Genomic DNA, 20,800 nt, shown 5'->3' with positions numbered 1-20,800 from the left:
TTCTGGGTCTGCCCAAATATCCTCCAAACTATCCATCTGAAACAATTCAAGTAAACATCTAGTTCATTAACTATTCATAATACACACATATGTATAATATTTATATTTATATTCATAATATATATATATATACGTATACATCAATATACCTGTGCTAAATATAATTGGAATATGGCTTTGAAAACGAAATTTGTGAATGAAAACGAATGAAAACGAAAGTTATGCGTATGAAAACTAAAAGATTGAATACGAAAGTTATGCGTATGAAAACTAAAATATTGAATACAAAAGCTATGCGTATGAAAACTAAAAGTTATGCGAAAACGACCGCTACGAAATATACAATTTATACTGCAGAATTAAGATGGGCTTTTCTTATCCTGAATGATGAGTTGACATACTCTGGCCAATAACGAATTATTTTAGAAAGGGCTGCCATACTCTTATCCTATCCATGGCGAATAACGATTCCCGAGACTTCCTAAACGTGAATTGTCAGAGGGGGCCCCACTATTAGCGGCGACGTCGCCGCTAATACCTCTGACGCGGCGACTCGTAAACATGCTTTTATCATTTAATGTTTCAGGTGTCGGGGGACCGACTATTTACGGCGACGTCACCGCTAATAGTCCGGTGGAGTTAACCATTAACCTGGTCTAACCCTCTTTTTTGCGTGCTATATGTCCTGCTAAAAACCCGCGACACAGATAAAACCTTAAAAACTAACATACTCCCCCCCCACACACACACAAACCAGCAGGACTAAATGGAAGATTCAGAAGACAATGAAATTAGGGCACACTTTCCAGTTTCCTTCGGAAAAAAACCCAAATCAAAAACCTCCATCGAATCACTTCACAACGCCACGCGCCGCCCATCCACCACCTCATCATCCCCTTTTCCTTCCCTTTCATCATCCTCAAAATCATGGCTCAATTCCCTCAATAAAAACCCTAAACAAAACACAACCAATGACCATAACAATGATGATGACGTAGCAATTGGCCCGCCCCGCCCTCCGCCGATATCGAATTCGGCTGATGGAGAAGCTAATGATGATGATGATAATGTTGTCATTGGACCTCCGGTTAATGATAATGGAAATAATAATGATGACGATGAGGTGGTTATCGGTCCGCCGCGGCCGCCGGTGAATTCGGATAGTGATGATGAGGATGAAGATGACGATGAATACGAAAATCGGCATAAAATTCCCCTTAGTAATGAGATTGTTTTGAAAGGACACTCTAAGGTACTTGATATATATATATATATATATAGTATAGTTGTAATATATCACTTTTGATGATTAGTCAAGTTGTAAGTGTAACTAGCATTTATCGGTTTAAAATGAATTTGTAAAAAAGGTGATTGCTTGGTGATGAGATAGTTAGGGTTATTGTTGTGACTAGAAATCGCAATAGCACGCTAAATATTTCTTGGTGAAGAGATAGTAAGGCTTGTTATCATTATTGTCTGGATAAATCTGATAACTTGGGGAATGTCGTCTAAAACAAGGGATTTTGATGTGTCTGTTGATGATCAGTCATGATGCAGGTAGTATTAGTGATAAGTTTGAAAGCGATTACTTGACAACCATAAGTTGGTTTGGAAACAGTAAGTAGTTTAGTTTTAGACACAATTTGATGGTAGGTTACGAACTTACGATTAAAAGAAGGAAGAATCAACCAGATAGATTGCCTAAGATAAGAGCACTGTCAAAATTATGAAGTAGATATTCATGATTGTATAGCTCGACCTATCTCCCTCATAGACAGATAGGAAATTATAAAGTCTCAAGTGAGACTGTTGCTTATCTAAGCAATCTATCTGAGCAAAATTTTTAACCTTTTTTTTCCTTGATAGATTTTGCGTTCGATTAGGGCACCAATCCCAAGTTCGATTGTTCAAACATTCTTTTAGTGGAATAAGCTACCTTAAAGTCATCTTTTTCACTCAAGTGTGTTCATCTTGGTTTATTTCCTTTATAAGAATCGAAGAGCTAGAAGTTTCTCATTTTTTGGCTATTGATAGATTTGCCTGATGTACCAAAACTCTCACCCTTAGGTTCTTTTTTTTTGGTAAGTCGGTGAGGATTAGGGGATCTACTGGGACCTGGTCACCTTTGATAGATGATCTGATAGTTCTATGGGAGTATGGGATATGAAGCTGGTCCCAAGTATTGGCTTTAGGAATTCATGCTTCCATGTAATGAGACTATCGAAAGATGAACGAAAACAGTCTCTTGAAAGAGGAGTGCATATCCCAGTCTGTGGTACACCATACGATCAAGTAATAAGCTTTAAAGCACACATTTGAATACCTTTTGATGTAACATGATTGTAAAAGAAGATTAGATTTGAGAAGGAACTGGAGTTGAAACCACATGATTGGCTAGGTTGTTAAATACTGTAGCTTTTGTTCAATGTCATCAAAAATCTAAAAGCTTGAATTATTTCTCGAACAGTCATTTTTGTTTACCCTCAAAATCAGAACAGATAATTATCAGCGACATATTTTTAAAGTTAGGGATAGCCCAGTAGCCATTCTTTCTCTCACAATCTCATTATTTTGGGCTTAAAACTGCAGGTGGTTTCTGCTCTTGCTATCGACCATTCTGGATCTAGGGTACTTTCTGGAAGTTATGATTACACAGTTCGTATGTATGATTTTCAAGGGATGAATGCTCGTTTGGAATCATTTAGACAGATTGAACCTTCTGAAGGACATCAAGTTCGTAGCTTAAGCTGGAGTCCTACTGCAGATCGATTCTTGTGTGTTACTGGATCTGCCCAAGCTAAGGTACTTCTTAAAAACTTAATGTAACCTACATTTCATACTTCTATTAGAGGTGGCCGTTCTAAACCAGTTACTTACGAATGTATATTTTTGGGTTGTGTTTAATCTCAAACTGGTCAAATAAAAACTGTAGTTTGATGGGGAACAAGTTGGATGGTCAAATGGGTCATTGGTAGTCCAAAAATTTTCTTTATGCACACACAACCTTTTTTAATTTGGAGTATTATCTATACTATATTAATAAACAAACTACCCTCCCCCTTTTCAACTCTCTACCTTTAAAATACCGAAAATACCCTTATTTTTCAACACATTCTTAACTCACACACTAAATCTACCCAATATATCCCTAAACTATTTTACACCCATATTTATCCAAAATATCTATCTCCTTTATTAATTAATTTAAATATTTCCACCTAATATCTCTATAATATTCTTAATAAAGTTATTTACAAAACATACATCTCTTAATCATAAAATAACTACACTACCATTTATGTCAATTACTTTTAGATTAATAACCACATCGTTACCACCACCGATACTAGCACCACCCGTTGCCTCCACCGCCGCCGCATTGCGCGGGTACCCATCTCGTACTATTATATTAATATTATTGTGTTTATAAATCTAATCAGCATATTATTAGTATCTGCAAGCGTGTTTCCAGATATTGGACAAAAGATGATTGTGCATCAACAACCCAAAGTGTATGTTTAAAGCATAAACCTCCCAAGTCTTTATGTAGAAAACCATAAATAATTGTCAGTTTATTGAAAAGTGATTGTTTTACAATCATATTCGACACACGTTTAAATAATAGTACGAAATTGCACAATGTTTTCTAGCTCAACCAAACCTTGTTTCAGCTCGCACGAAAATGACCCCTTTCGGCGCGTCACTAACCCCCCTCCTCCTTTTTTTCCCCTTTCGAACCACGTCGCCAACTCTATATTAATTCATTTGGATGTCATTAGGGGTACAAATTATGTCTAAGCCAACGAAGTTGTAGAACATTAGAACCAAACCAGGCCGAAATAAACTGTTGATATTGATTTATTTAAAAACTGTTTATGTTTGGTTCTTAGTTACAGGAGTTTTATAATAAACACTGGTTCTTTGTTTGCTCACATTCTTTTAAAAAAATAGAACAATGTCGTGTTTGTCGGAATTTTTTATCTTCAAAGTTGAAGTGATGCCACTTTAGATCTATATTTTCCAAATTAATATGAACCTATTTATTGGTTCTGGTGCAGTTTTGGTCTGCTGTGGTCGCCACTTTCCACGGCACATGTGTAGATGTCAATCTCAACTCAACCCACTAACTCTTCTTGCTTATTTATTCTAGATATATGACCGTGATGGGTTGACGCTTGGAGAGTTTGTGAAAGGTGATATGTATATACGTGATCTGAAGAATACGAAAGGCCACATAACTGGATTGACATGTGGAGAATGGCATCCAAAGACAAAAGAGACCGTTTTAACATCATCAGAGGATGGTTCATTGCGCATATGGGATGTCAATGATTTCAATTCTCAAAAGCAGGTTCGTGTTTGCATATAATTAGTAGTACTTTCTCTAAGAAAGATTCAGGTGTTTTTCCATCCTTGCTATTTGAAGAAATTTATGTTGTTGCTAGCCTTAAATGCAGTTGTTCATATCAAATTTATTGAATACTTCTGTAACATTTTTTTGGAATATCATGAATCAACAAAATGTCTTACAATAATGCTATGACCTTGGGCTCCAAAAAAAGGTTACTATGAAGTATTGGCCTATATTTATAACATCATGAATCAACAAAATGTCTTACAATAATGATAACTGAAATATATAGAGCCATAGAGGTGGAAGTTTTGGTGGGTCAGGGAGTTGGATAATGGATAATCTGTTGGTATTATTCATGTTCAACACTTTAATACATAGTTATTGTGTCAATAGTGATTGCAAAAGTAATGCTTGTAAAAGATTATATATCTCTTCAGGTTTTTTTTATGCCATAAAAGTAGACTTCGGGTGATGTCTGCCTTCCTAAATAAAAGATTTTTGGTGACTTTTGACCCAGTTGACACATTTGAACTGTTACCCGTTAGACAGTGTTTTGTTTGTATTTTGTTTTTACTGTTTGACCATGTAGAGGTGAAACATCACCCAAGTTGGTCTATTCATAAGCAATGGATTCATATTGAGATCTATAGGAGTATTGAACAAAACGAGTTAGCTGATTGTGATTTAAACATTTTATATTTGTAGGTCATTAAACCGAAACTGGCAAGACCCGGAAGGACCCCTGTCACCACATGTACTTGGGATCGTGAAGGGAAGTCCATTGCTGGTGGTATTGGTGACGGGTCTATACAGGTATAATCTGGTATCTTGTTTATTATGATTTATATTCATGAAAAGGGTGTTTGATTATCTAGATTTTCTATCTATATACTTGCATTATATATAATATATATATATGTTCGTTAAATTTATTCATTATAGATATGGAGCATTAAGCCTGGATGGGGAAGTCGGCCCGACATCTATGTTGCCAATGGTCATTCAGATGAAATCAGTAGTCTTAAATTTTCTAGTGATGGACGAATATTACTCTCCAGAAGTTTTGATGGCTCATTAAAGGTAAAACTACATTTGGATTTGCTTTTTAGAGTTGTTTATCTAATTCGTGCGAACAGTTAATCATACAAGCTGCTACAAAATAACTTGTGTAAGGGTAAAATCGAGTTTAGTTATCTACTACCAATATTAAACTAGCTAGTTTTAGAGGCTTATATTCTTGTTTCACTAACTCTACTTTTTCTGTAACTATGTCCATTTTGGTAGTTTTATCTATTTCTCTTAAATATGTAAAAAAATTTCAAACACTTGAAACACAAATTTATCTGTTGTTGCAGAAGCACACCCAAAAAGTATTTTTTACGTTCTGTTTATTACAGCAGATTATCTGATTCTGATTTCTCAGTATCACATACATCACAACACACATCGTATTATGTTACATATTCTACATTCTTGTTTTTGAATGCTGAATTGATGATAATAATTTGTTATATGTAATAGGTGTGGGATTTACGTCAAATGAAGACAGCATTAAAGTCATTTGAGGACCTTCCGAATCACTATGCACAAACTAATGTGGCTTTTAGTCCTGATGAGCAGCTCTTCTTAACGGGTACATCTGTGGAAAGGGATAGCACGACTGGTGGGTTGCTATGTTTATTTGATAGACAAAAACTCGAGCTTGTATCAAAAGTGGGGATATCACCCACCTGTAGTGTTGTGCAGTGTGCCTGGCATCCAAAATTGAATCAGGTTGCCAAATCTTTATTCCCTTTTTATGTTATATTCTCAGATTTTCTGATACTCTCTGCTAGCGGGCCTATATATGTTGGCAAAATTAAGTCAATATAGGGTATATTTTATTGATAACGAATTAGAGAGGTCAAATTTAAAGTTTAACCAAAAAATTGATTTTTGTTATATGTACACCCTTTGGCTATGATCTATGTTGTTTAAGCATAAATGTGTCTTGCTGACTTCATTTTAGCTTCAACAAGTACATCATGTGTCACATGGTTTTAAAGTTGCTTCTATTATATATATGCTTTTGCAACCTTCAAAAGTGTTCTAGTAAATTAAAATAAATTGAATCATTGTACCTGTTTTGACTAGTTACCAAGCTTCCAAACCTGTCCGAATGTCCACTGTACCATACTGTCATCTGTATATTCGTCCATTCTCAGTCTATGGCTGGAGCTTACTTTTGTCCCTGGATCGCTGTCATCATGCATATGGCATCACTGCTTGTCTGGCTTTTCTGTTACTCATATGAATGAATCAAATGGATGTGTTTTATCTCAACTGGGTCAAATAGCATAAAGGGGAACAAGTCAAATTGGCTTGAAAATTTGCCTAAAGTCCATTTTTGAATGTATACAATGTTCTTAATTATTTTGTTCAAATATTTTGACTATCATCGTCATGATGTTGTTGTAATTAGAACTGTTGCAATAGATATTTATAACAAAACAATAAATAGACAGCAATGTCTCTGGGTCAACCCAACCCCCTTTGCCTCAACTAAAGGGTGATATATGACCCAAGCCAATTCACCTTTCCATCTATCTTGCTTTATGTAGAGACTATACTAGTTTATCTTATTTTTTGGGGTGCGAGATGCCAAGAGTGTTGCTCTAAACACTTCTATGTTTCTAGATTTTTGCAACCGCAGGGGATAAACGCCAAGGAGGAACTCATGTATTATACGATCCTACACTCAGTGCCAGAGGTGCACTTGTCTGTGTTGCTCGTGCACCTAGGAAAAAGTCTGTTGATGATTTCCAGGCTGAACCCGTTATCCACAACCCTCATGCACTTCCATTATTTAGAGACCAGCCTAGTCGTAAGCGTCAGCGTGAGAAAATCTTGAAAGATCCACTTAAGTCTCATAAGCCTGAAGCTCCAATGAACGGACCAGGATTTGGTGGGAGAGTAGGTGTAACTAAGGGAAGCTTGTTGACTCAATATCTTCTCAAGGTATCAACTTATCCTTCTGCATCTTTTAGGATTTGCACATTGAAACTGATTATCATGACATAACTCTTATAATAAGTTCTTTTTGTAAGAAGAAATATTTTTGATGGGCTATTTGATACTTAATTGCATTGCTGCAACTTGTTGCAAATAATTAGCTGTTACTCGTATTTTTTGGTTAACCGGATGTAGCTGATCTCTGAATATTTGGGACAACTAATCTGTCAACACTAGCTGCAAGAAAACCAATTATCTATACTATATTATAAAGCAGATTCCTTCCAGATTTTCAACATTGAGTTGAAATTTTCAATATTGGTTTTAAGTACATCCCCAAAATACCCCTCTCATCTATTCTATATTTATCTAAAATAACCATAATACCCTTTCTCTCTCCTCAAATCTCAACCAATCATCTTTTTTCTCTCTCCTCCATAAATCATCTATTCCTCCAATTCATTCAAAATCTTTTATCTCAAAAATTATACGTCGATAAATTATAAAAATTGTATGGGTGTTCTTAAAATTTCATGCTCTTTCAGTCATTCGATATACTTTCGACGAATTTTTAAATCCGAGGGCGGAGGGCGTAGGCATTTGACTATCACACTCTCTGACCTAGCTATCACCCCCACCATCTCACCGCCGCAACGCGCGGGTACTTACTCTCGTCTTAATAATGTGACATGTTGAAATAAACTTTGTTTAATGAATGGATTAATAGATCCTGCTTCTGTTTACATGAAATTTAACACTCTAAACAACAAGGCACATTAGCATATTCTTTTAAGTTTTAATACAGCTGATACATTTAAAATTCACATGATCACTTTCATAATGCACATTGAAAGACCTTCCTAAGACTAGCTTGCACTGTTGGTGAGGACACTAACTTCTTGGGTGCTATTGCAGCAAGGTGGCATGATTAAAGAAACATGGATGGATGAAGATCCAAGAGAGGCTATCTTAAAATATGCCGATGTGGCTGAAAAAGATCCAAAGTTCATCGCTCCAGCTTATGCAGAGACTCAACCGAAACAAATTTTTGCAAATTCTGATTCCGAGGATGAAGACAAGTGATGACAATTTGTCATCTTGGTATGATATTCGACGGTACTTTAGGCAAGCATAAGATCTTTGTACTTCTTTGACTTATCTCCTATAGAGAATGAGGATACAGCAAAAGATGTTTGTGATCGTGAGGCATGACTAGATTATAAAATATCAACTGAAGATCTTTGCAGTTCATGCCTTTATGGTGAAAAGTTTACCAGAAAGTGTACTCCAGGTGTCCAACACGCATATTGGTTTCAGTGCTCGGTCGAATGGACCACAAATGGTCACATATTATAAAATCTGTAACTTTCGTTAGACATGAAGTGCGTATATGTAGCTTAGGAATGATGTTGATACAGTTAGGTTATAATTTGTATTGACTATATAACATATGACATATGTAAACCACAAACTTCAGTATGAAAGATTTCTTCCGAGACTTGAATCAATTTCACTTGCACTTTGGCTACTGCAGATTTGTCCAAACTTATAGGCTATGGGCTGATTAAAGTTTACTTGGATATGGTTCATCCTTACTTGCTCCCACTTATTGACATATAAGGCAGCGGGACAACAGAGGTACCTTTGAACCAGGTTTATAAATCAAACTAATTATTTTAGGGATCTTTTAAACAATGCCTTATGGATAATGGTTAAGCTCTGTATTTATAGAAAGATGATGATTGATTAAACTCTGTTTAGCAAATCCCATTATTTTTTAATTAAAGGAGAATGGGTAATATAGTTTTCATTGTCATGTTAGATGTCATAATCAATTGACAGAATATATCACTATTATCGTAATATAAGTGTTGACAAGTTAGTCCAACACTCCGACGCATACTAGAACATGACCTGTTTTGACGAGTAACATTAAAAATACAATTTTTCTTGTACATGCAAAGAGTTTGCAACTTACAATTTTTCTTTTTCCATCAAGGGAATGAGCCATATTAAGAATCCAAAATCTATCCCATTAAAAACATAGGGATGATGGTGTCTATCTTTTACCAAAGAAACATATAACCGCAATCAATTATGCTATGAAGAGTACAATACTAAACGTTGTTCATGGTACAAATTTGGCATTCTAAGGTCTTCAACAAATGAATTCATGCAATAGATTGCACCCTTAACTTTGGTAATTATTGATACTCAGGTCTAGATAGTCGAGTGTCTGATAGAACGGTGAACATCTGTGTATCTGCAAATTCCTGTTAAAAGTAGATCACATTAGAAACCTTTTTTTTTTTTTTTTTTTGTGTTGGGTGGGTGGGGGGTCGTCGAATTTCGGGTGACAAAAATGTCAATGGTATGATCAGATAAACACTAGTATAAAACATGCTGCAGGAGATGGTGTTTGTAATAAGATGGTACCCTGACAAATTGTCGGTCTCTGTAGGGGAAGGAATCGATGTAGCTCTCTTTGATAAGTAGGGAAACCTGTAATAAGATAAGCATCAAGCAGAATCATGCTAGTTGCAGATAGCCATTAATGTCCAAGAACGGAAGACCAATAACTTAAAAAATTAGGTACCCTGTCATTATTTTGTACACTAGTGATTGCATGATTGGACAAATTTGAAGAAAGCAACTCCAAGTGATGCCTCACGACTGCTGAAAATTGTGTCGCAGCTTCAATCTGTGTCAAAATAACAAGTTATTGCCAGATATTTTACGAAGTCAAGAATGTTGTGCTTTATTTAACACACTTAAACAAAGCGATGTTGGAGGTTTTATGCATTGAATTACAATTTACACACATCTTACTTCATAGTATTTTATATGAGTGGACAAACAAGATGGACCGAGGAAATATAGATTTTGTTCCATTTAGGGCAGAGTATATACAACTCTTCTTTGTCATGTGTCATAATACATTTGTTAGTATGAACTTATATTTTTAATAGCAAGGCAGATAAATCCAAAGAGCAATGAAATATTATCTGCCATAAGGTATATGATCATCAGATTCTAAGATGGCAAAATGGGCGGGTCAGGTTGGGTAACAGGTCAAACAGTTTGATTCTGGTGGTGTAGACCGAAACGCTTTCTGTCCAAAGCTTTAGATTGTTTAGAGTTTTAGTGATGATTAAGAAAATTATTTTGATAAATCAAATTTGATGAACAAAACAGCGTAGGAGGGTTTATGCATTAGAAAAATATACTTTGGGCAACTTTCAATACATTCAACATTTTCTTAAAAGGAAACCTGTTTGACGATTTGACTCATTGCAAACAAACATAACCCATGTAGACTCATTCATAAGTCAATGGATTCTAAGTTTCACCTATAATCATTGTTCATGTTGGAAAAAGAAAAGTGGTATGGAATCACCTGCCATTTGTTGCACCGGTATACTGGATGCTTTTTAGCAGCAGTTTTGTCACTTGAAAGTCTAGCATGAAGTGGCCCAAGTCTGGTCAAGAGTTCTCTATGCTTAGGAAGCGCTGGCAAGGAGGTCATTTCCACCTGTAACAGAGGTAAGTTGATGAAATGGATCAGAATTAGTTTCAGATAATAGTCTGCTTTAGTTAGAACAATGCATAATTGATAAGTACATAATCCTTTTCTCTTTAAGCATTATACCTGGTCGTCAACCAAATTAACATGAACAAGGTTATTGGATTTCAACTTCTTATCTGCTGGTTTGTGTAGTATCCCAACCTGATAAAGAATAAGGCTCAGTAAATATGTCATTTGATTATAACACAACTGCATCTCTCTTACATACGTGCATACAAGTTCCACTAACAATCGCATTTCTTTTCAGAAATACTCCGTATAATTTTATTTCAGTGATTAAGAATCCAGCCACTGAACCTGTAACATGAAATGACAAACAAAAGATGCTTAAAATGGAAATCGAGGCTGAACATCAGAATCTTACCACAAAAGGAACAGGCGCATCAAGAAAATCAAACATCTTCCCTGGAAGAATCTGTGAAAAAAAAAATATTAGTACACTCTTACAGCATTCAGAGGTCACAAGATGGGTGGGTCAGGTAGGTTGGCTAATCTGTTAAAAGAGACTTGGATTGAAACATACCATTTTTAGCATGGAAACTAAAACACAGGGCAGGTTGGATTGACCCACAGATAATTTCTGTGTCCATTTTAACTTAAATTGATATAATTTTGCCTTAACTATGATTTAAGAAAAAGAATACTATAACGATAATAATAATTGAATCGCTGAATAATATAATATAGGATGTTATATGCATAGAAGATAGACTTTGGGTGAGTTTACCCCTCGGCCTATTTGACATGTTCTCCTATTGAAAAATATTTTAGATAGCCCTATTGACCCGTCAGAGATAACGTAACAAATATCGACCCACCATAAGCAAATGGGTCAAAATTGCCAGCTTCATTGAATAAATATGACTTACAGGAAGGAACAAGCTCTGCCATTCAAAGGGAAGAATCATAGGAATAAGGGATAACACTGTGGCTGATAGGACTCCCTACATATTTGACAGTTAACAGTTAAGGTGGTAAGTAAATCAGTTTCGTATAACAATCATTACTGGCATTGATCAACAACGTGCCATGAATCATGATCGTATACAAACTCAAATGCCATTGACAACTTGCAAACACATATTACCATATTTGGGGACGTAATGATAACTTGTTTCTCCAAAAGTACTGCCGCAAGCAAAATCAGAACCTGAACTTGGTTTAATCAGAATCCACACTTTGTACACATAGTAACCTTTAAAAGATGTTTAAAGTTCTAAAAAGTCTCTTTCAGACCAGAAAATATGAGAAAAGGACTTCAGAATTTAAGTAAATTATTGAGGATAGCAGTAAGGATTATATGAATAACATTTACATTTTCAAGGGAAAGAGCTCTACAAATTGTTATGGTTGTCCAATTTGATAACGAGACAGCTTCCTCGATTGCAGCAAGCTTAAATTTGACCTATTAAAACATTACAAGTCAGCTATCTAGCAACTATGCGCATGACTGAATCGTTGAGGTGATACTTTTGATCCATTTACTTATCATAAGGTCAATTGGGGTTACGTTTTCTCTCCAATAAGGCAAACAGGTTGCAAGTCATCCAAGGTGGATTTTCAATGCCTAAAACCTCCCAAATTATCTTATTTCAATATTACGACAATATTATTATTGAAATAATATAACTTTTATAATCATATCTGACGAACTTTATATATCAAACAATTTATCATTTGGAAAAAATAGTTTGAAGTCAACCCCACTATTATAAAACTATTCATGTTGGCTAAAATCTGTTTCAACCTGTAACTTACCCCATCCGCATCTATTGAATACTTATATAGTGCATCAACAGGCCGGTTTACCTTTTCAGGAATCATTGACATATCAACATTAGGACCTTCTCCAAAAGCAAAGGCAGTTCGATAATATTCAATAGCCTGCAAATGCTCAAGTGGCTTGAAATGTACTTTACCACCATATGATGGAACTGGCATTTCATGATAGCTGCAAACAATCTGTAGCAACTCATTTTTATTTTCCTGTCATAAACAGACAATTCACAAGATCAGTCATGTACAACATAATATATTTTAGAGGTAAAAAAATGGGCGGGTTGGGTAATGGGTCAAAGCGGGTGTGTGATGGATTTAACATGAGACATTTGCCTTCCATGTTTTCAGATTATTCAAATACTAATTATTGTGTCATAAGGTGACTACAAAAGTTATTATTTTGAATAACACAATAATTACTAAATACGAGTAACTAACTAGAGATATTTTTTGTATTAATATTAAGCTACATCAAGCCATTTAACCCATTCAACCATTTGACACAATTACTTTATTTCTAAATCTCTTTAATTCATATCCATCACAATGAAATATACCACAAATCAACACATATATAATAAGCGAGTCAAAACTTTAGTTTGCCACCTCTATAATATTTTCTAGATAACTCGGTAGTTTGTATAGAAAGTCAGCCCACCTTAGCCCATTCCATTATTGTTTTATTAGTAGAATTGATATCACTGCAAGAGAGTACTCCATCTTCATCCTCTGCCACGATGCCTTTCACTGAACTGGTTAAAGACAAGAACATGGTAGATAACAATCGCAAACACATGTATTCCATAATCATGCACAGACAAGAACAAGAGCAAACAGATTTTCAAACACATGTCAATGTTTCATCATGCAATCATGTTAATCAAGCCGTGGAAAATACACTATTATCAGATGTGGCAAGTGTGATCCATTTATTAATGATATGGGTCAATGGGGTTTTCTGGTCAAAAGGATCAATTAAACGATATTTTTTACAAAGAAAACTAACTGAAAAGACACTTAAAATGTACTTACAAACCAAAAAACACTTAAATCATGTTACTAATAGATATATTGTAAATTATAATTTGTATTCATATTTGATCAATAATTATATATAGATTATAGAACTGATTAAAACTTTGTGCAAAAGTGTTTTGATAACTCAAACATTAGCAGCTACACTTTTTGACCCGAACCTGTTTTGATGGTTTCCCAACTCTCCCTTTTACCTCTAACTCTAAGTCTTCAAACATAAGACAAAATAATGTGGGCCTTACACCAAATACAAACACTAGGCATATTAAAATTATAAATAACTCTTCACCTGAACAATGGTCCAGAACTTCCAACTCGTTCCAAAGGCCGGTTCGCAGGAATTACACATGCCTCAACACTTGCCTTTCGTATGCTATCATGATCACCCTGCACTTTTCCCATGTACTCCCATTGCTTTTCTGACACATCATTACTAGGCTGCTGCTTTCTTCCAGAACTAGGAGACCTGGTTTCCCGTTTTGAAGGTGAATTTAACCCACTATCTAAGATGCCAGTAGAAGAAACCGAAAGGGCTAACGTGCCATTAACTGGTATTGCAGAATCCATCCATGAGTGCTTCTTACTTGGACTGCCAGTACATCCATCCTCTCGGTCATTTACTTTGGGTGACGAAGGAATATGATCAAGACTCACTTCACTAACAAACTGTGTTATTCGATGGAGGCGCTCCTGAGCAACGATACTGCATCAGGGTAAATGCACATCATTGGGTGGAGGTTAAAAATCAGCATGCCTTTGAGTGGTTGAAATACGGGTATCTCAGGCTGGTTGGCTGATGGGTCAAAACAAATGTCAAATGTTTGTGATAAATAAATAGCCAGTCAATGTGTCAAATATGATTAACAAAAGTATATATCTCAATAAATAATTGAGTTTTCTCTTGATAAAGTGACTTACAAGGTTTTTTATGCAGTAAAAAAAAAACTTTTGACCACTTCTGATCTATTCAACCAATTTGACTTGTTTCTTTCTAAGCTGGAGTATTTAACCATTTGACCCATTAGAGATAAAACATAACCCGGGTCGACTAATACATAATTAAATGGGTCGAAACTGCCACATTCATTGATATATATGTGAAAGCGGTGCAAAGAACTAGCCTGTTTAACATCTGGTAGTGTAGTTCAAAAAATGGAACTCTTGTCAATAGACAGTAACAGCGAGGTGCAGTGATTAAAAAACGACTGCCTCTTCCGGGTGTTCTTGGGGCCTTTGATGCAGAACCAAGCATCCCTGGTGGTCTCTGAACGAATTCTTGAGTGTGTAAGCAAACACCATAAAGAGTTGCATTGTCTGCCACCTGGTAGATACAAAGAGAGCACAACTTCATTTTACCTTCTGAAATGCAATATAAACATGGAATACACAATGAAGCAAAGTAGCATGGCCAACCAGCTACCATGATTATATATAACTTGCCTTCAATGAAAATATAAATGATAAGTCATCTCTGGTCAAGTGTTCCTGACAATGGAAACGCATAAGAGCTAAAATTAAGCATTTTTGAACATCTAAGATGAGCCAAAAAAACAGAGATTTTCATATTAGAAGATAAAATAATTTTCTATGAATTCATACCTGTCCGTAAACGAGTTGATTAAGCTCACTTAGTGATGGAGACCTCGTCAGCATACATGCCTGAAGAAAGCATACAATTGAAAAAGATTAGTTATTTGCAGGAAACATAAATCCACATCTACTAATGTGAGATTGTGAGCCGTAGGCACAGAGGTAGAAAGTTCAACCCACTTAATTATAAATTGTTTATCCGGGTCATGTTTCATATTAGCAAGTCAAATGGGTAAATATTAAAAAAAAAATAATAACTAAAAAGGAAACCGGTTAATTGGGTCAAAAGTAGTCTAAAGTGTAATTTTTAGATTATTGTTCATATGACATAATCTGTAATTCATTTTGGAATAGATAAGTTGCTTTATAATTAGTATGTGATACCATTGTTTAGGCTCAACCTGACCGGACCCTCTTTGACTGATACAGAAAGTACCCGTTTACCAGTTAACCAACTCGACAGGTCCACCCATTTCTCTGTATCTAGTTTGGGTAGCATAGGCAGTGTCATCATAAAGACATGGAGTTAAACAATGCATCACCTTCACACCTTCAGGAAAGCAAAAGGATGCTAAATCTGCTAACTCCATAGATAACTTCTTCCCTGGAGGGTACTTGAAAAGTATCTGGATAACAGACAAACATTGAAAAACATCCCCCGCATTTTATATAGAACAGAACATCTTCATGCATTAAGATACAAAGTTTTGGCCATTAGATGATGAGTAAATTGCATATAACATTGACCATCTTTGGTAACATTTCTAGTGCAGGTAATCGACTTTTTTTTTTTTAACCTATAAACAAACTATTAATGTTTTAAGATTTAGCCTAAAGTTAGTCAGTTTCCAGGTACCACATCAATACCATGCCAGAGAAAACCTCAACACGGGCTAACTTAATGACATGTCAGCTACCAAATCATTGTTTTTTTGACCAGGTAACCCAGCCATATTGCCTTTTTTCTGATAACAACATAGATTGATATTCAAAATTCCAAATGGGGGCAAGCCAGATTACCTTTGATCAAGATTTTTGATAGATGGTTTAGCTTGAATCATAACTGTTGAGCTTTGAAGCCTATAGTTTTTGTTGGTTCGCTAACTCTGACCGAAGTTGGTTACTTTTTATTCAATTTAGCTCTAAAATAAGATATAAGTCCTTACACTCCTATTTTACAGCTAATGAGGTACAGTTTTTGTGTTATTGCAGTATAAAACTTTTACATTGAAAGAAATTGCAGAAATCCATCTTCCTTCCAAAATTGCATGCTTATCTTCATGAGAATCATTTTAAAGGAAAAAGTAAAAAACATTCATAAAACCGATATTATCCCAAAACCACATAAAGTTAATTCATAGTTGGTTAACAGTAGAAAAATGTGAAATCTCCGAAGTTTATACGTTAACTATCGATATTAACTTACAAAAGTCTGCAAGTAGAACATAGCATGCATGTTTTTTGTCCGAAAGTTAGAATGGAGGGACATTAGAAAAAGCATTAGACTATACTAGGATAAAGATTCATCAAGTTTAGCTATGCGTGTCTACATAGATCTCGTAATCCTAACTCATTCAGTACAAGCAAAAACAATTTATCATTGTGGTTTATTGAAAAAGATTAAAATTCCAGCTGACCTGAGGTTCCATCATCACAGCTGGAGGTGATTTCAACTGCCTGATTTTATAATCCGTCATATCTGTTTTGTCCATTCTGGCCTCCATCTTCTTTTTTGCGGCAAATGCATCCTCCACAGGCATTAGATTAGCATTTGGATGGATACCCGCGATAAGAAAATGCTCAAAAAGTGCGGTCGGATCCTGATACTTTGTTGTATCCTACATCCACCATCTTCACATAAGCATACATATCTCAAACTCAAGGATAAAAAAAGAAGCATAAATACAGTTAAAATATACAAATACAATAAAGAAAAAAAAAAGTTACAAATTACCGGTGTCTTTGATTGAAACTGATACCACTGGCGTTTCTGATTAGCTAATATTTCTGGATTGAAAAAAGCTTGGTCCTGACCAGCACCCCAATTTAAAGCCCTTTGCATATGAGTCTTGAATCTTTGAAAACCATTACTTTGAGTATTATTATTATTATTTAACGACGTAACAATTTCACTTCTACAACGTCTATGGTTGGTCCCTACTGATGCCATTCTTGCAGCAACCCAGGATTTCTTCACTATATGTAATGCTTTAACAGTCTTTGTTCACTTTTTGCATATTTTCTGTCTCCTTTACTTCTATTCATCTAACGTAAAACCATCAGCTTCTTGACACTTTTAAATAACGACTAGGTGAACATAATCAAAATGCAGTCCCTTTATATTACAATGCCAATATATACAAGTATAATCTCTTATTCTTATGAATGTCAAAACCTTAGTACCACAAGGTCATCTCTCACTTCTTATTTCCGTATATATCGCGACAAAATATATATATATATACATTTCATATCATGTTGAGGTTTCTTCCACAAATCACAATCCTGGATAAGCAAGCAAATATATTTAGAAAATAATAAGAGTCAAAAGCACAAACTTATATATATGTGACATAAACATATACATTTCATGCAAACTAATAAAAATATCAATTCATTAACAAAAATGATAACAATTAAAACCTTATAACATAATGAAATAAACAAAGAATAAGGAAAATGCAAAACCAAATTTCATCAATATATATATGTACCTGTAAAGATGATGAATAAACATGAATTGTGATTGTGGAGTTATTTTATGTTCATGAAATGAATTATTAGAACTTATTAGGGTTTTTTGTTATGTTGCAAGAAATGTGGATTATGAATATTATAAAAGAAGATAAAAATGTGCATGGAAATGGCATATGGATGATGAACAAGAAATGTGGCTGATTAAACTGAATGGTTGCAACAAATTAATATTAATAATGCATAATGAAATACATATACATATGCATACATTGTGTATGCACATACACAAATATATGTAACGGTTTTTTAATTTTTTTTGTTCCAAGTTTGTAACGTTACACTTTTTTGTAGTATAAAAAGTTTGACTATTTCAGTCAGAAAATATCCATTTATGACTTTTCTGTTCTTTATCACAGATTTATATTTATATTCATGGTATTCGAATATTCGATACTGTTTGGTCCATGGTATTTTATTTTCAGTTTTACACCTATCATATAGTTTTTATTTTTAAAATGTTAGAATATATAATATTAAGACTCATTTATAGTTTAAGGTAAAAAAGTGTTAGTTATTAAAAATGGTAATGATAGCCCGACTGTTACTAACAACTTATTAAATGCTTAAAAACTTATTATATATCAAAAAAACTACCCTTTGAATTTTCTAACAGTAAGATATAAATTTAAATAAACCAAATTAATATGTCATTAACAAATTATTATAACTCAATCCGTCAATCGGGTGATTTATCTCCATGTCTTTCTGCAGGAGGTAAGCAAGCTTTTATACGACTTCATCTAATACACCTATATATTAGTTTATATTTATTCATATAAGTTTTCGAGTAAATATTTTTTACATTATTGAGGAATATATTCGTATTAAATAGACTCAAATAATTCTATTGCAAAAGAAACTAACGTAGAATTAATACATTTTTGGGAACTTCACATTAATGAGAACATGATTTTGTGAAATGTTATAGTGAAAACATAACTTACTTTAAAGCAAACATCCAATAAAACACCAAACACATATCTCATATATTGTTAAGACCTATTTTTTTTTTCTTTTTTTCTTTTTTTCTTTTTCTTTTGAACATATATTTTGTCTAGCCCCCAATCCTTGCTGTGGATATCTATATCAATACGAACAATATATTTGGTTTAATTAGTAAAGGTTTTCCGAAATAGTCATTCAATCTTTTGCTAGTGATAACAATTGTCAAACCAAAGAGTTTTCTTCGAAGTTAAGAAGTAGAAGTTTTTTTGTGTTAAAATGTGTAAAATGAATGTATATTTACACAAAGCAGCCATTGAACAGTAATTTTTTTTTTTTTAACTTTCTTAAAACACTACGAGATTTTAGACCCGTGTCCAACATTGGACACGGGATTTACGATATTATCAATATTAAGTTTTCATACATTTAATACATTTAAGTTATAAAAGCTTATAATTTTAAAAATATGCGTCTTCAAGTGTTATATTTTGGCATTTTGCAAGTTGTAGTACAATAACACAAGTTTGTCATTGTCATTATTAGATGAGATATATTGATAGAATTGTTTGACATAGTCATTCCACAAGACACATGCTATAATAATTTCTCTATCATAAACTTTTTTGAAACTAGTTTTACTCATAATGTGATATTATTATGAAAGATAATTAAAAATAAAAATATAAACATACTTGTGATCGTGTAGTTGACATTCAAGTATATGTTTTTTATCATGACGCGGGTCCATAACACGAATAGGTTTATTTTCAATCACTTGTTCTATGATAATTAGATAACTATTATGATTGTTTTCATATTCTTTGATAACAATCAGTACTCTTGATTTGAGTGACAATTGTATTTAAACATTAATACACAAAGCTAATATATAAAAATGGACAAAATTATGTTTTTTTTTTTATTGAGAAATTGTGTTGAAATTTTTTTAATTAATTAAATGATTGTAAATTTAAAAAAAATTCCTCAAGTTGGTAGCTAAAAAAAATATAAATTAAGTATTTAGGGCTAAAAGTATAAAGTATTGATGGAAAACAAAAAAGTTTAAATTAATGAGATTTTTTTACAAATTAATATAAATACTAATATAATAATATATTTGGATAATGATTATTAAGATTTTTAATTTATACTTTATTTACATGATGACATAAGCGAGAGTCAATCTGATAAAATCGAACGATTTGACTGGTTAATAAGTCATTAATTCAACTGTCTTATAGAATATATTATAATTAAGATTAAGATTAAGATTAAGATTAAAATTCATTCATCATCAAAAAGTAAAAAGAAAAAAGAAAATTTTATTTTTTATGGGCTTTAATGAGCCCAATATGTCTACCCAGCAGCCCACCCTGTCTAGCCTAATCACCGCGTCACCGACACTCAGTAACTACCAACTCAGTAACCCCAGAAAAAGTGAAAAAGGGTTATGCTTGTGGAACACACAAAAACTTCCAACTCTCCTTTATTTATTCACAGGTTAGGGTTTCCTTCCTTTTTTTCTATTTTTTTTTTAATTCTTTCCCTCCTTCAATCTTTAAGTCTTTTTTTAATATTTAACCCTATTTTTATCTATATATATATTTTTTTTTAAAAATAGTCTTCCCTTCAAAACCCATATTTTATTTTCATCAAATTTCCATCAAAACTTTAACCTTCTATTTGGGGTTTATTTTTTTTCTAAAAAAAAAGCTTTTTTCGGTATATATATATATATAGATTTAATCAAAATTCGAACTTTC

At 33.8% G+C, this 20,800-nt stretch overlaps 2 protein-coding genes across 2 annotated transcripts; one reads left to right on the top strand and one right to left on the bottom strand.

The window, feature by feature from the left end:
- Positions 1-713: 713 nt before the first annotated feature.
- Positions 714-8,853, top strand: LOC122582346 (WD repeat-containing protein 70). Its single transcript, XM_043754716.1, has 8 exons — positions 714-1,252; positions 2,590-2,802; positions 4,151-4,351; positions 5,060-5,167; positions 5,297-5,434; positions 5,876-6,127; positions 7,031-7,351; positions 8,261-8,853. Exons 1-8 carry the CDS (start codon positions 767-769, stop codon positions 8,426-8,428), a joined length of 1,887 nt encoding a protein of 628 aa, XP_043610651.1. The 5' UTR covers positions 714-766; the 3' UTR covers positions 8,429-8,853.
- Positions 8,854-9,342: 489 nt separating this feature from the next.
- Positions 9,343-17,572, bottom strand: LOC122583071. Its single transcript, XM_043755513.1, has 18 exons — positions 17,290-17,572; positions 16,973-17,173; positions 15,878-15,961; positions 15,345-15,404; positions 15,186-15,230; positions 14,867-15,066; positions 14,035-14,448; positions 13,369-13,462; positions 12,741-12,917; positions 12,247-12,336; positions 12,019-12,081; positions 11,801-11,875; positions 11,296-11,346; positions 10,995-11,072; positions 10,743-10,877; positions 9,942-10,046; positions 9,782-9,847; positions 9,343-9,618 (listed from the first exon to the last, which is right to left on the bottom strand). The coding sequence occupies exons 1-18, from the start codon at positions 17,503-17,505 to the stop codon at positions 9,550-9,552; spliced, it is 2,223 nt and encodes a 740-aa protein (XP_043611448.1). The 5' UTR covers positions 17,506-17,572; the 3' UTR covers positions 9,343-9,549.
- Between the last annotated feature and the right edge of the window lie 3,228 nt (positions 17,573-20,800).

Source organism: Erigeron canadensis, chromosome 9 (assembly GCF_010389155.1).
Source record: "Erigeron canadensis isolate Cc75 chromosome 9, C_canadensis_v1, whole genome shotgun sequence".
Classification (NCBI taxonomy): Eukaryota; Viridiplantae; Streptophyta; class Magnoliopsida; order Asterales; family Asteraceae; genus Erigeron; species Erigeron canadensis.
The sequence above is the reverse complement of the archived record's forward strand: the minus strand, read 5'-3'. Positions and strand labels throughout refer to the sequence as shown.